Raw genomic sequence first — 13,189 nt, forward strand, 5'->3', positions numbered from 1 at the left:
GCCTTAGATAAGCGAGACCAACGCAGGGACCCACTGTTCCCAGACCTCGCCGGAAGAGAAGAGAGCGAGGTCTCTAATCTCCGACTTATTTATACTCTGGTTTACGTAAAAATTGTGTGGAATACTGGGTACTTGGCTCCTTCCTTGGTTACAAACTGGTCACCAAGGAAGGCCTAGACTAAAACCATCACACCAGCTTTAATAACTTTTACACTGGGAAAACCCCCCCACTCTTAATGCTAAAATGCCATAGTAGATAGTCTTGCTCCTCCTTACATGTCTACATGTAAAAACCAGTACAAATCCTGACATTTTAATCAGGTTTGAGCCAAACAAAGTCACATGAAAAAGGTACTCACTTTTTTTTCAGTCTTCTGTCCTTTTCTGCTTGAGTTCCAAGTTTGCTTAATCCCAGAGATTCCTGAGCTGCTGCCTCTGTTTCCATGTAGCCTCCTGGAAAAAGAAACAAACTGAACCCCCACTGTATTTTACCATAGCTCTTTCCCAGTTGTTCCCCTCCTCAGCCCTTCAATTCCCCTCCCACCTACAACCATCATCTAAGTTTGCTTCCCTTAAGCCATGACATCTGGTGTTTGTGGAGAACATTTATCACCTACAGAAATAAATTCTGACGAGTGTTTACTACATGGAAAAGAGTAGAAATAGAGGGCAAAAATTGTTTCCTCCTCTTTGTGTTTAGTAGAAATTGATGAGAAAAGCACACTGATCTCCTTTGCCTGTTTTACTTTGCCTCCTAAGGCTCAGCCTCATGGTGCTAAGTAAGCAATGCTCTCACCTTCTTTTAATCTTAGTTGAGAAATATACAAACAAAAGTGCATTCTCAAGAACTGTCTCATTAATATTGCCATAATACAGCATCACTTAATGTAGTGGTGCTAAAGTCTTCATTTTGCTTTTACAGAGTGTCTTAAAGTCTTTGATGCTGTTATCCCTGCAGACTCACAGAGATGGCACAAAGACTCTGTCAGAGAAGTAAAAAGCCTCCTACATCTCCCTGGAGATTTCTTGTAGGCACCTAAATCCTGTCAAAGTCATGGGAACCTGAAGAACTTACACAGAGTGACAAGAGAAGCTTGCAGTAAGCAAGGACACATGGACCAAAATAAAATTGTATTATAAACTAAGGACATGACTTATGATCCATGTGGATCACACAGTATGTCCACTAACACAACTTTCCTAGAGCAGAAGAGGAAAGTTGCTCTGACTTTTTTATCGCTGCCTGGATTCAAGGAACAATGAAGAGATCTGCCAGTACAATCTCCTGGCTTTGGCTTCACACTGTCCTCTCATTCCCACACGCGTGTACAGACAGAGGCACTGCAGCACTTCTTTGAAGGCTGCTTTCCTCCTGTGCTCCTGTTCACAAGGTGTATAACTGGCACGAGAAGGAAGGCAACAGTATGGTAAAATATGGATGCTTGACTCCATCTGAAAATGGCAAGTTCTTATTTCTCAACTAATGGATAGTGAACAACTGTAGTGTGGACACTGGCATAATAAGAAAGCCCAAAATTAATTGTGATTCATTGCTTTTAACCATAAAATAATGCATAAATGTTACGTAGTGAAATAGCCTCACAGCCTATTACAAGTCAAATTTACATGCACCTCAGTCAAGTGAGAACAAACCCCACTGCTGCATCATGTTTATTTATGACATTTACTTGGAAAAGCTTGATTTCAGGCTGCTCTTTTAAAGTAGCTGCTGCTTTAGCACTCTTGTTTGCATAGACAAGATTTTTCCTGTACTGAAAGAGGACACTACTTTTGCAAGTCTCATGATGAGAAAGATGTAAATGCATCTCACAAATGCAGAGAACATGAATGTATGCTTTTCTTCATCTGCTTTTCCAGTTTTTACGGAATCTCATGAAATGCTCCTTGGTGACTCTGGAGTAAGTTTTTTGATTTAGCCAACTTCTCTATCAATATATCACACCTTTCTGGAGAGACCAGATCTCAGTATGTGGAAGGGAAATGGTACGAGTGCAGTGCAATGAGGGTTATTATTACAGGTTGGGAAGTAATCTTGGCATAATACATTTCTCTACAAGACAAATACATCTGGCCCTTTGAACAACTGAGTGTACTTTGTATTGGATGTGGCCAGAGTAAAGGTTTTCTAACAAGCTGACCTTTCATACACCATGCAGATCAGCTTGCCTGGGCAGGTCTAAAAACGCCTGGAACGTACTGTTTGGTTTAGGTCTAGAATATTTAAAATGTAACACGGGAAGAGCACATAAGTGTCTAGTGTAGTGTTTGCCAAGTGAGAGAAGACTGGATGAGTTTAAAATCAAGTTAATAAAGGAAGAAAGAAACAAATTGCACTTATGTTCCCCATAGCATTCCTTTCCCCTTCTCCGGTAATTTAAAGAAAACTTGAAAAATCTAGCAATCTTGAATCTTAATTCTCAGGAGGATTTCCTAAGGCATGAATCTGCCTTTGAACAAAAATTCTAATGGTCTAGCAGAGATGGTAACAGTAACAAATAATAAAACAACAAAACTCTAGCAAGTTTAGTAGTCAAAAAATAATAATTTCAGAGTTTTGCAAGGAACGGAGAATAAGGAGTTATTATGGGAGACAGCCTGACTCTGTTGAAGTTAGTGATACAACTCGGGAGGTTCCAATATTATTTCTTAAATAACATTATATAAACACAAGCAATTAAAAAAGTATTTTCCATAATAAAAAAAAATAAGAAGCACATGTTTATATCAAATTAGAGCATTTCATTTAAGCAAGGAAATAAATTACATTCATTATTGATATTGCATTATAAATTTAGCTCATGAAAACCATAAAGATATTTGCAGTGCAGTAGTGATAGGACTTGCTATACAAATTTCTGTAATATAATATCTTACTATAAATAGAACTACTAATTATATAGCTGCACAGATAGCATACCTGTCAAGCAATTTAATCAAGTACTACTGTGATTGTTATCTTTTAAATTTCATTGTCCCTTTCCACTCACAATATTCTATGATTCTATGATACCACCATTGAATGGAAGTGGCCACTGAATATATGGTTTTCTTTTGATATGTTAAAAATTAAGACGAGAAAAAAATGCTTTATAATTTAACTGCTCGATTTCAATTTCTAGAAACACTTTGCTCCTACTTTTTGGTTAGTAACAGTTCTACTGTTCATTGTATACATGCTTGGAAGCCTAGTTTGTTTAATTAAAATGTGCATTATACTGAAATCTTTGCTGTTGAGCTAAAGAATGGAAGCCACAAAAAATGTCATATAATTGCAAATCACGAATATCTTTTAGTAATTTCATGATCTAGTCTTGGGAATTACAAATAGACTTTATCTATGTATGTTTTATTAATCACGGTGGGTAAAAAATTAATGTACTGATAGATTGCATTGTTCCTGAGATAAACTTGAAAGTTGTTATTTCATTATTACACAATGCAAGGAACTGCAGGAAACATAAGCACATTTATTACATCTTTGTCCTCTGTGTTGCTGAGTTACTGTGAAATCATACATTATTACGCATGAACCATCAGTATCAATAAAAATGGTTTTCTGGAATATAAATGCAAATTAATAAAGTTTAACTTTAGCTGCAATCTAAAGTTATAAAATTCTCCATGAATGCAGACAGTGACACACAAGTGTATTTGAAAGACTTATTTAATAGATTCTCATTTAAAAGACTGAATAAATCAGTTTTACTCTTCCCATAGTGAGGGAAAAAAAAAAAAGGGAATTCAAATTGCAGTTAGAAATTAGGTTGGTTTTTTTTCAAGAACACAAGGCTCTTACAGGGAGAGTGGAAAGGCTGGAGAAAAAATGAAGAATTCTCAATTATTTGATTTTACTCTGACACTTTGACCTTAATATTACCTTTTCTATTCTGTACTATTTTAGTGATGGGCTTTTTGTGATAAGGACACATTTTAATATGAGTGTAGGCTTTTAATTTCAGGCTAATGTATTGCTTAAGTGTTTACAATTACTTCAAAGCCTTAAAATTCTTTTTCAAGTATTATGTGGTCACCATGGTGGTAAAAATTTAGTGCCTCACAAATTCATATTATGTGACACCTTCATGACTAGGGTTTTAGTTTTACTGACACATCTATTCCAATTTGTTACTTGTGTTGTATGTGTACACATAGACATGTCCTATAGAAATAGGCAGAGGAAAATTTTTGCCATGAATGAAACAAAGGTCTTGACAAGGGAAAAGGGCAGAAGAAGCAGGAAGAAAAAAACCACTGCTGTGAGCAGCATAACTAATTGAAGTATGGTGAGGACATTCAGCAATAGGCAGCAGAGAGCGTCTATTGACACTGAAATCTGAAAAGCAGCTACACTTGCAAGGACCTTTCATATCATACAGGTACACCTGTTTAAGTGGTTTATTACTTATTACTTTCTCACCTCCTCTTTATTTGGTTATTCAAGAATACACTGTTAGCATTTTTATCCTACTTCAATAGGCTATTGAAGCAGCAGGTTCATTGAAGAGGATGACTCTAGTAATTTGTGCCAGAACTCTCCTTTCATTTGCATTACAGTCATAGCAAACTCTTGACAAATATAATTGCTGAAAACAATGAAATTTAATGGAAAATCTGTGCCAGAAAAAACAGAAAAATGAGCAAATTTAAAACTGAAAAGCAAAATTAAAAATGGGAAAATGACTGTGAAATGGTGACCTTAGCTTGTTACCACTAATTCCTTACTGAGTTGTCCAAGTCGAGCCTTCTCTTTTTTACCAAACAAACGCCCGATTGAAGACTTGATTCCTTTCTTCTTGGGAGCTTTGTGCAGGGAGTCCTGACTGCTGCTGACACTGCCAAGACCAATGCTTTCTGGCTCCAATGAAGCAGGCAAACTACTACAAAATGATGGCAAAGAAATGAAATAAAAAACATGCTAACATTTTCACGTAATTTTTTACTTTCTTCTGAGCAGCTCTTCAAACAAATTAATTGGCTCTAATTTAGTAATTATCCCCCAACAGATGAAACAATCACATCTTCCTTAAATTATCTGGCAACATAGCAATAAGATCACATTTTATCCATCAGGCAAGACTGAAAATAAATATTTTTAATTTGCTAAGAACAATTAATGAAAAACATAGTATTCGGCCTTCTGTTTTTCTTTCTAGGATTTGCAGTATTACTACTTCTACCAATCATCAAAACTGTACCTCAAAACAGAAATACCCAGCATGTATTTTAACACTGACAAATATTTTCAAGGTGATACAAGAAACAAAGGGTAAGGCTTTCTATCTCATGGCATGGGAAACAGGGTCACTTTGGACTAGTTAAACAACATGATTTGAAATTAATATATTACATGGTAAAACTGTGAAGTACCAATTCATTCTACAAATATCTTACCTTCTGGCATCATTGTGGTATGAAGAAGGAAGGGTATGAGTCATTCTGATAGTTCGGGGTGTTGGAGGAGGAGAAGTTTCACATTTGATTGTGGCTTTATCTTCACGTCCATCTTCTTCAACGACTGCAATCTGGGGAAGAGAGACTCCATTGAGAGCAGATTAGCTTTTCAGGAATGTTTCAACATATGCTGCATAAATTTGTCAAATGAACTGAAGCATGTATGGTTTCAAGTGCAATTTTTTGAGCCAATTTTAAGGATTCTTATTTTTGAAAGATGCTACTGGGTAAGAATAATTGCCTTAATATAGCAGCTTAAAGTACATATTTGGAAGGAATGAGAATATGCTTGTAGAAGAAGTTCATTCCCTTAATGCCAGACAGGTTGACACAGTGAAGGTCTAACATGAAGATAACCTCAGGTGTAAATGGGTCTCTTGGATTAATCAGGATTATTCAAGCCAACAAAGTTTCTCAGGTATGCAAAAGAGAATGTAAATACAGGCATAAACATGACCACCCTCTCCACAGTGTGTTAACAGACTAGTCAGTATGCTTGAAAATAAGCATGGACAGAAAGGAATTTTATCACAGCATGTAAATATTTACTGTACATACCATCTTCTGTTATGTGTAGATAGATCTCATAATCAGTGCCAGTTGTGTAAACAATTTTATATTGCTCCAGAAGATTTCAAGGAATCTGACTTTGGTTCCTCCAGCAAGAATGGTCAAAATACATTTGAAGGTAATTCTTTTGTGTTCGTAACTTTTTTAAAATAAGTATTCTTTCAGGTTTGTGCTGCAGAGGCTACTACTCCAATGCATCACTGGTGGGCCTTGAGTCTCTGGCTTAGCTATGATCCCTGCTAGCCTTTCCAGGTAGAATTAGACTGATTACGTTCAGAAATTGAATGAAAAGTAGAGGAGGGGATGCAGTTGCTGGCAAGAGACCCAGTTTTGTAAATAGCAGAGGAATATGAGAAATGTGCTTTCCCAAACTGAAAAAGAATCCCACTATCATACCTTTCTCCGATGCTTCCTTAGGTCGCTTGGCTTAGATTGGTAACAAAAGCAGCAAGAACAGAAAAAGAATTATTAATAAATCTTATTGAAGCATTAAAAATACCACACTTTTGTTGTTCTCACATTCAAAAGTGAGAAGTAGAAATTTCTTTATTGTAATACTATCCATAATACATACTAATTATACAACAGGCTTGAAGTAATAACATAAGATAATGCCTAAAATATATGTTATTCTGGAAAAGTAGTAATTTTTTCCCCCTAAAGTTACACTCTCCTTCAATTTCATAAACTCAACAAAGAATCGTACATTGCAAGCTTATAGTAGTACTTTCTATTTTTTGAGTTTATAATATAAATATATATATAAATGTATGTATATAAATATTTAGGCTATCCCCAGCGGAGATTTTTATTTAAGTTTTATCTAATATTACAAATATATTGCTGTCACACGAAGTAAAAGCACAAAATATCATCACCAAATACCATGTCTGAAAAAGTGACTGGCATTTTCAGAAAATAATACAGGTTCACCTATCTTCTGTACTGCAGTATACTCAGCAATAGAAGGCTCCTAGAATGTATCTTGTTCAAACATTCTTACATTTTTATGTTTGGTGGATGTTCACTAAAGGAAAGCTGAAGAAACTGTACAGAATTTATTTACTGCGTGGACCTGGGCTGCGGAAACTCATACAGTACTGCTTCTGCAGACAACCAATACAGGGTCCTCTGGCAATTTGGGCTCTAGAGACCAGGATTCTACAAAACTCTTGACTCAAAGTTTCCACTTTGAGGATGTCTGACAAGCCTGTGTCTGTCTCCAGCCAGTAAGAAGAAGATATTCAACACTGAACTCCTGCTGAAACAGTGCAGGGCACAAGTGTCTTGAAACGGTTGATGAAGGTGAGCAAAGCTGCAGGCTGTGCTGCTGAGCCTGCCACGGGCTGCTGCTTCTACTGCTTGCGGTACATCAAGAGTTCAACTGCAACTCATACAGACATATCCATCTGAGCTTTAGCATGGTTAGAACTGGATGCTAGTGAGACCACGGCAAAATGAAGTACAGAGGCTATGCTGTCATTTTATGTTTGAATCTGATGAATCTACTGACCCAACGCTACACTGTCCTAATCATGGCAACCAGGCGACGCAGGTATCTGCTGGAGGACCAGCTTAACTATTGCCATTTTTCCGTAGCCAGACTGTTTAGTTTAAACGACTGGAGAAATGGAGCCAAACTGCATATTTGTGAAGGTGCTACTTTGGTGAAATAAGTGACAGCACAGCATCCTCCACATTCACCTCCTCCACAACGATCTGTGCAATCAATATTTTCCTTTCTGCTATTCAGAAGTGGGAACTGGGGGCAGAAAAGAATCAGTCACAACTGCCTGCCCTGACCTCCTCTCTGCTGTCCTTAGTTCTCAAGAAGGCAGCAAACACCATACTAAACTGGGAGGGAGTTAAACTGGATATGAGTAGTTGCCATTTCCGAGGAAAAGGTAATACTTGGCTACACGATCATTGATGAAACTCCCTACTCCCAGCTGAGAAGAATGAACAGTCAGGCTCCATTTCCAGCTGCTCTTAGCAACTTTCTCTGCTAGGAGAGTTAATTTTGACATTCTGATTGAGATCAAAGTTCATTTCCCCTCTAGTGAGAGGCTATATAGGGAACTAGTGCTGCTTCTTCCCCGGAATGGACCACAGGGGGACACTGGGGACATTAAGATTATCAGAGAAAAATCGAATTAAAAATGGGCTTACATATACCCGGTTCTACTCCCTGTACATGCAGATCAGCAGAGTGGGCTGCTTTGTTTCTCTCATAGCGCTTAAAGGGATTAATTTACCCAGGCTCCAAACTGGTTTGTAGCTCATGCTGAACGCTGAACCCTTTGACTGTACTCTGATCAGTATCAGAGTTTTATATCTTGAATATGTTGACACATATTACCTTCACATACTTGCATTGCTTCTTTTTGTCTAGGGTCAAAATTAATTTTTTTGCAAGTCCCTTTTCAAATCAAACCAGGCATTTTTGAATGTGTCCTTAAAGATAATGTTAGAAATGCTTTGCACGGTAATTTCATGGTTTGATATCTATGTGTGTGCTCCTTATAATGTTGAAATATATCCATTAATGAATTATTAGTACTTATAAAATACTTATTTCAAGTGCATGATATACCATCATAAAAATGCTGCAAGTATAAAAGAGTACGCATAAAAACCATGTAGATCCAAATGATCATATATACAAAGCAGTGGAAGCTCCTAATGTCTTCTAGATATTTCCTGAAAGTTTAAACTTAGCAATAGTCCCAGAGACTGCTGTGTGATAACTGTATCACTTCAGAGCTTCCCATTAGTAAACATTTTTTTCCATATAAGTTGACTACAGTAATTGAAGTGATCAGTGGCCCTTGATCCTCATATCATTATGTCCCTGGTGAATGCTCAAATGCTCAAAACCACTATAAGAAAGACCCAAACCACCCAGTCCATATGCTAGGGACTTTGCTATCTGTGTATGTATGGTGAAGAGGTGAATAAAGAATTAGAGAGATGAATCAGTCATACAGTGAAAAGATTAAGTACCTAAGATAAGAAATACCACAACTAAAAGTGCTGTCATAGTTTCTTACCAGCGTCATAACCCCCATTCTGTCCATCTCCCTGGCTGGACTGCGAGGGGTGAGTTTAGGAGTTGAGTGTCCACTGGGAGGAGATGAGCTTGCAAGTGATGATGCTGTCACTGAGCCAGTAATGGAGGTACCTTGGTGGACTCTGGCTAGATTCAAGCCTTCCAGACTCACGCTGGCCACTCGGTTCTCTATCTCTTCAGCACGCAGTTCTGTTGACTCTTTCTCTTCTTGGATTAATCTTATTAAGTAAAAGAAGAATGTGGTTGCATTTCTCTGTTCATATCCCCAAAGCAAAACTAAAAACTATTTCCTTTCAAATGAGATTTGGAAATAGAGAAAACAAAGATGAACATTGTAGGTCAACTAAAAAATAATAATGAAAAGGGTATTTTCATAATCATCAGAGTCATAAAACTATTTTTCTTAACTTCTCGATTCTCAAAACCTGTTTGAAGAATGTGCACAACAGGAAGACTTGACATGTGGCATTTCAGTAAGATTGTCTCCTTTGCAAAGGAGACAGTATAGGGTAGGGAGGTTAGCAGTCCCTTTCACCATTTAACTAATTCCAATATTATGTTGCCCTCATCTGATTTTCTTTTGCTAAAGCTCAAATGCAAACTTAAAGTCAAATGAAATTGGGCCTTTAAGAAAGGAATTGCTAAATGATCCATATTATTGAAACAAGAGAACCTGCAAAACAAATTGTTTCATCTCTACAATTTGATGAAAAAATGATATCTGTTTCTAAAGCACTGTGTTTTTAAGTGAATTTCATTAAAATATCTCTCTTGCTGACAAGCACTGTAAGCTTTTTAAACATATATCACCTCAATAGAATGCTTCCACTGGGTTCTTTAGTTTTGTTTTTTAATTGTGATTGGACCTGGAAAGGAAAAATGTCTTTGAAATCAAACATTTGTTTGTAAGCCCATTAACCCATACTAAGAGTAGTCTGTTTTTGCAATGAGGAGGAAAAAGTATGAGGGATCTAGGTTAAATGAGAGAATGCAAAGTTTGGGGAGGCTGAAACTGGGAATCAGGAGTAAAATGAAGCAAGTACAATAAATAAAACCAAAATACATTAAAAATAAGAACTTAAATATTCCTGTGCTGTGATTAATCTTCTTCCCTAACATCCATTGCAGAATTTGTATAAAATGTCTACAGTTCTTTTTGAAATAAGGCATGTCAGAAACTAAAAGGACACTAATATTTAGAAAGGGAATTATAACAATCTTTTTTTCATTTTAGTAATTTAAATTCTGAATCATCTTGTATAATAAAGAAACTAAGACAAAATACATTTCTAATCTCTTTTGATAACTCAAATCACTTGATATACCCTGATCGTGTTTGTCAAGAAAAAAAATACCCACGAACCAAGAAAATATGAAATGCAGTACAGTTTATATGACTATCCTTGTAGAATGATTTTCCTGAACCATGTATAAAAAAAAAAAAGAATACAAAATTACTTGCCCAATCCTTTAATAATTATGGTGGTGAAAATAAAAGCCTATACTTCAGTATAAGATTAGCAGTAGGGGAAATAAACTACTCTCAGCAGACCTCCAGTAAAAATGGCCATATACAAAGGGCACTGTTGCTTCCATTTTGATATAAAACTGTACCTAACATCTGAGTCAAGAATGCTGGGTTAAGTAAAACAATGATCTGATTCAGGGTGACGCAGACAGTATCCCACTATGTCACCTGCAGCTACAATTCCTAGCGAAACTCCTTTACTGTATTACGTGTTAAACAGACAAAAGTATTTTTTAAAAACAAATACAGTTTTTGCATCTACAGCTTCCTAAATTGGTCACAGTGCTGACTTCTTTGTAACAAGAGAAAATACGGATAAGGTTCTTTCTTTTATATACACTGTTTTAAGAAATTTACCTTCCCAACATCAATAACAACACCATATCTCTTTGACTCTTTATCTTGACAGGTGTAATAAGAGGTTTGAGAAAACAGCAGTGTAATTCTCTCTGAATGAAGATATTCTGGGACCAGCAAATATGTAGATTTGTAACAAAAAGTTTCCCCCAGAACAGAAAAGTTATTAAAATTCAGTATATTCCAATAGAGTTCTTCCCTGAAATTAACCTTGATCAGAGAAATACAGAGTTAGTAAAAGATAACCAATTTAGTTTTGATTATATGTTTAACCACAATATTTATGTTTATAGTATTACCAAAAAGTCTCTAATAAATTTAGTAACATTATCTTCATCTCCTTCTAGAAAAATAGTCACTAATCAGAGGAAGTTTTTCATAGACCAAGCTTTTTTAAAATTGCCCTTCCTGAAAAACATGTAGGAATGCTTTAAACCTAAATTATTTTATTTATTTATTTATTATTAATATATATTATTTTAAAAATCTCTTAATTAAAACATGTAATTCAATTCTGTATCACTTCATTAAATTTGCACAGAAATTATTAAGATATATTCTATTCCCTACCCATTTCCAAGCACTATAATCCAACTTGGAGTATGAAAAATCATATTCTGTGTCTACAAAGAAAATCAAAACCACGAGTTAGAAAACATAGCTTATATTGGAAGTCACATATGGATAATTACCAGAAGAAACCACAAAGAGCACTGAAATCAAACATTTCTGATAGGAGGTTGTTACTGAGTAAGTGAAGCCATGCATAACAGTGACAAAGACCTTGAAAAGAGGGCTGTGAACAACAATCTGTCAAATCTGCAATGTGTTAGCCTTCTCTGACTTATTTCTCTTCAGTTAGCCAACAGTTCTCCACTAGGAACATTTTTTGAAAGAAATTTCTATGGTTAGAAAAGAAAGACGCCATTGTTATCTTCACTCAGTCAATACTCTCCTCTGGAAAGTGGACACATTATCAATCCTTTAAATGTACAGGTGGTTTTCTAACTGTTATGAATGGCACCTGAACTCAAGCACTAAAGGAAGCTTGAAGCTGTAATCATAAGTGCATCCCAGAAGGTTCAGGCTACATACCTGATTTCTTTATTGATTGCATCTAGCTGCTCCTGAAGCATCATGGCCAGAGTCTGGGCATCGGAATGGCCACTTGGTGACAGTAGGTCCATGGAGCTGAAAAGTGTTTCTCTATCATCATCATCAATGTCAGACATCTCAGTGTCACTTTCAAATGGATGACTGCTCAAAACGCCGATCTGCTGGGTCCTATTCCACTCGTGATCTCCAAGTGATTTTACCTGAGAAGGAATTAGGATGTATATGGCTTATGTCAGGGAAAACAACTGCAAAGTCCAATGTCTAAAAAATGGGAAAGGAAAGCAATTAGCATTTAAAAATACTTATTCAATGATTAACTCTCCATTAATGCTTGTAGTATTACTGCAAATGACATAAAGTACTTTCATGTAATTGCAAATGGTATGTACAATTACTACCATGAAAATTTACACCAAAAGACACCAAGAAAAGACAGATAGTCAAGTATGATGGGCTGTTTTTTTCTGGAAAAAACCCCCAATAAACTGTGAGCTTAACAGTTTGAAATGCACTCTCCTATTAGGGAATATATGAGAAGAAATTGGGGATTAACCTTTGGTTCATCTCTGCGTACTCCCATCCGGCCTCTTCTAGGTCGCCTTATCACTTTAGCTGACCGATAGTCAGACTGGCTATCAACCAGTGAGCCCACCGAGTACCTCAGCTCTGCTGATGTGTCAAGGTGAGGTCTATAAACAAAATCACATAAGTGGACTGAGAGAGTAATAGGAATAACAACAACAATAATCCAATGACCTTCAGTCTAGGTACACAGATTTCTTTGTTTAAACAAAACAAAACCAACAAAAAAATAAAATTATGTGCACAGAAAAACTTACCATCCAAAACTTTGAAAGAAAAGAACAGATTTCAGGATAATTAGAACTGGCTATATTTTCCTTCTATTATGCTCCTGAATAAAATATGCCTGAGGTTACTGTAAGCATGTTACATGTACATGAGTGAACATATCGATAAAGCTTTCCTGCTGTAAGTTTGTGCTCTACATTATGAAAATATTAGTGAACTGCCCTACAATATTTAACATTTGGGTTAGGAATTTTAACATTAGGTTA

The 13,189-nt window shown here is 36.2% G+C and overlaps 1 protein-coding gene across 17 annotated transcripts in view; it reads right to left on the reverse strand.

The window, feature by feature from the left end:
* Nucleotides 1-13,189, reverse strand: part of PPFIA2 (PTPRF interacting protein alpha 2) — a 310,694-nt gene that overhangs the window by 35,815 nt on the left and 261,690 nt on the right. For all 17 annotated transcript variants that reach the window (XM_027902167.1, XM_027902160.1, XM_027902158.1 and 14 more), the window contains 7 exons: nt 12,667-12,802; nt 12,093-12,313; nt 9,093-9,330; nt 6,439-6,468; nt 5,413-5,543; nt 4,744-4,898; nt 360-453 (listed from right to left, as the gene is read on the reverse strand). In XM_027902167.1, coding sequence (XP_027757968.1) covers nt 360-453; nt 4,744-4,898; nt 5,413-5,543; nt 6,439-6,468; nt 9,093-9,330; nt 12,093-12,313; nt 12,667-12,802 — 1,005 coding nt within the window. The remainder of the gene's footprint in view (nt 1-359; nt 454-4,743; nt 4,899-5,412; nt 5,544-6,438; nt 6,469-9,092; nt 9,331-12,092; nt 12,314-12,666; nt 12,803-13,189) is intronic.

This window comes from Empidonax traillii, unplaced genomic scaffold (genome assembly GCF_003031625.1).
Source record: "Empidonax traillii isolate 1590-97213 ecotype Southwest subspecies unplaced genomic scaffold, ASM303162v1 scaffold846:size362177, whole genome shotgun sequence".
Taxonomy (NCBI): domain Eukaryota; kingdom Metazoa; phylum Chordata; class Aves; order Passeriformes; family Tyrannidae; genus Empidonax; species Empidonax traillii.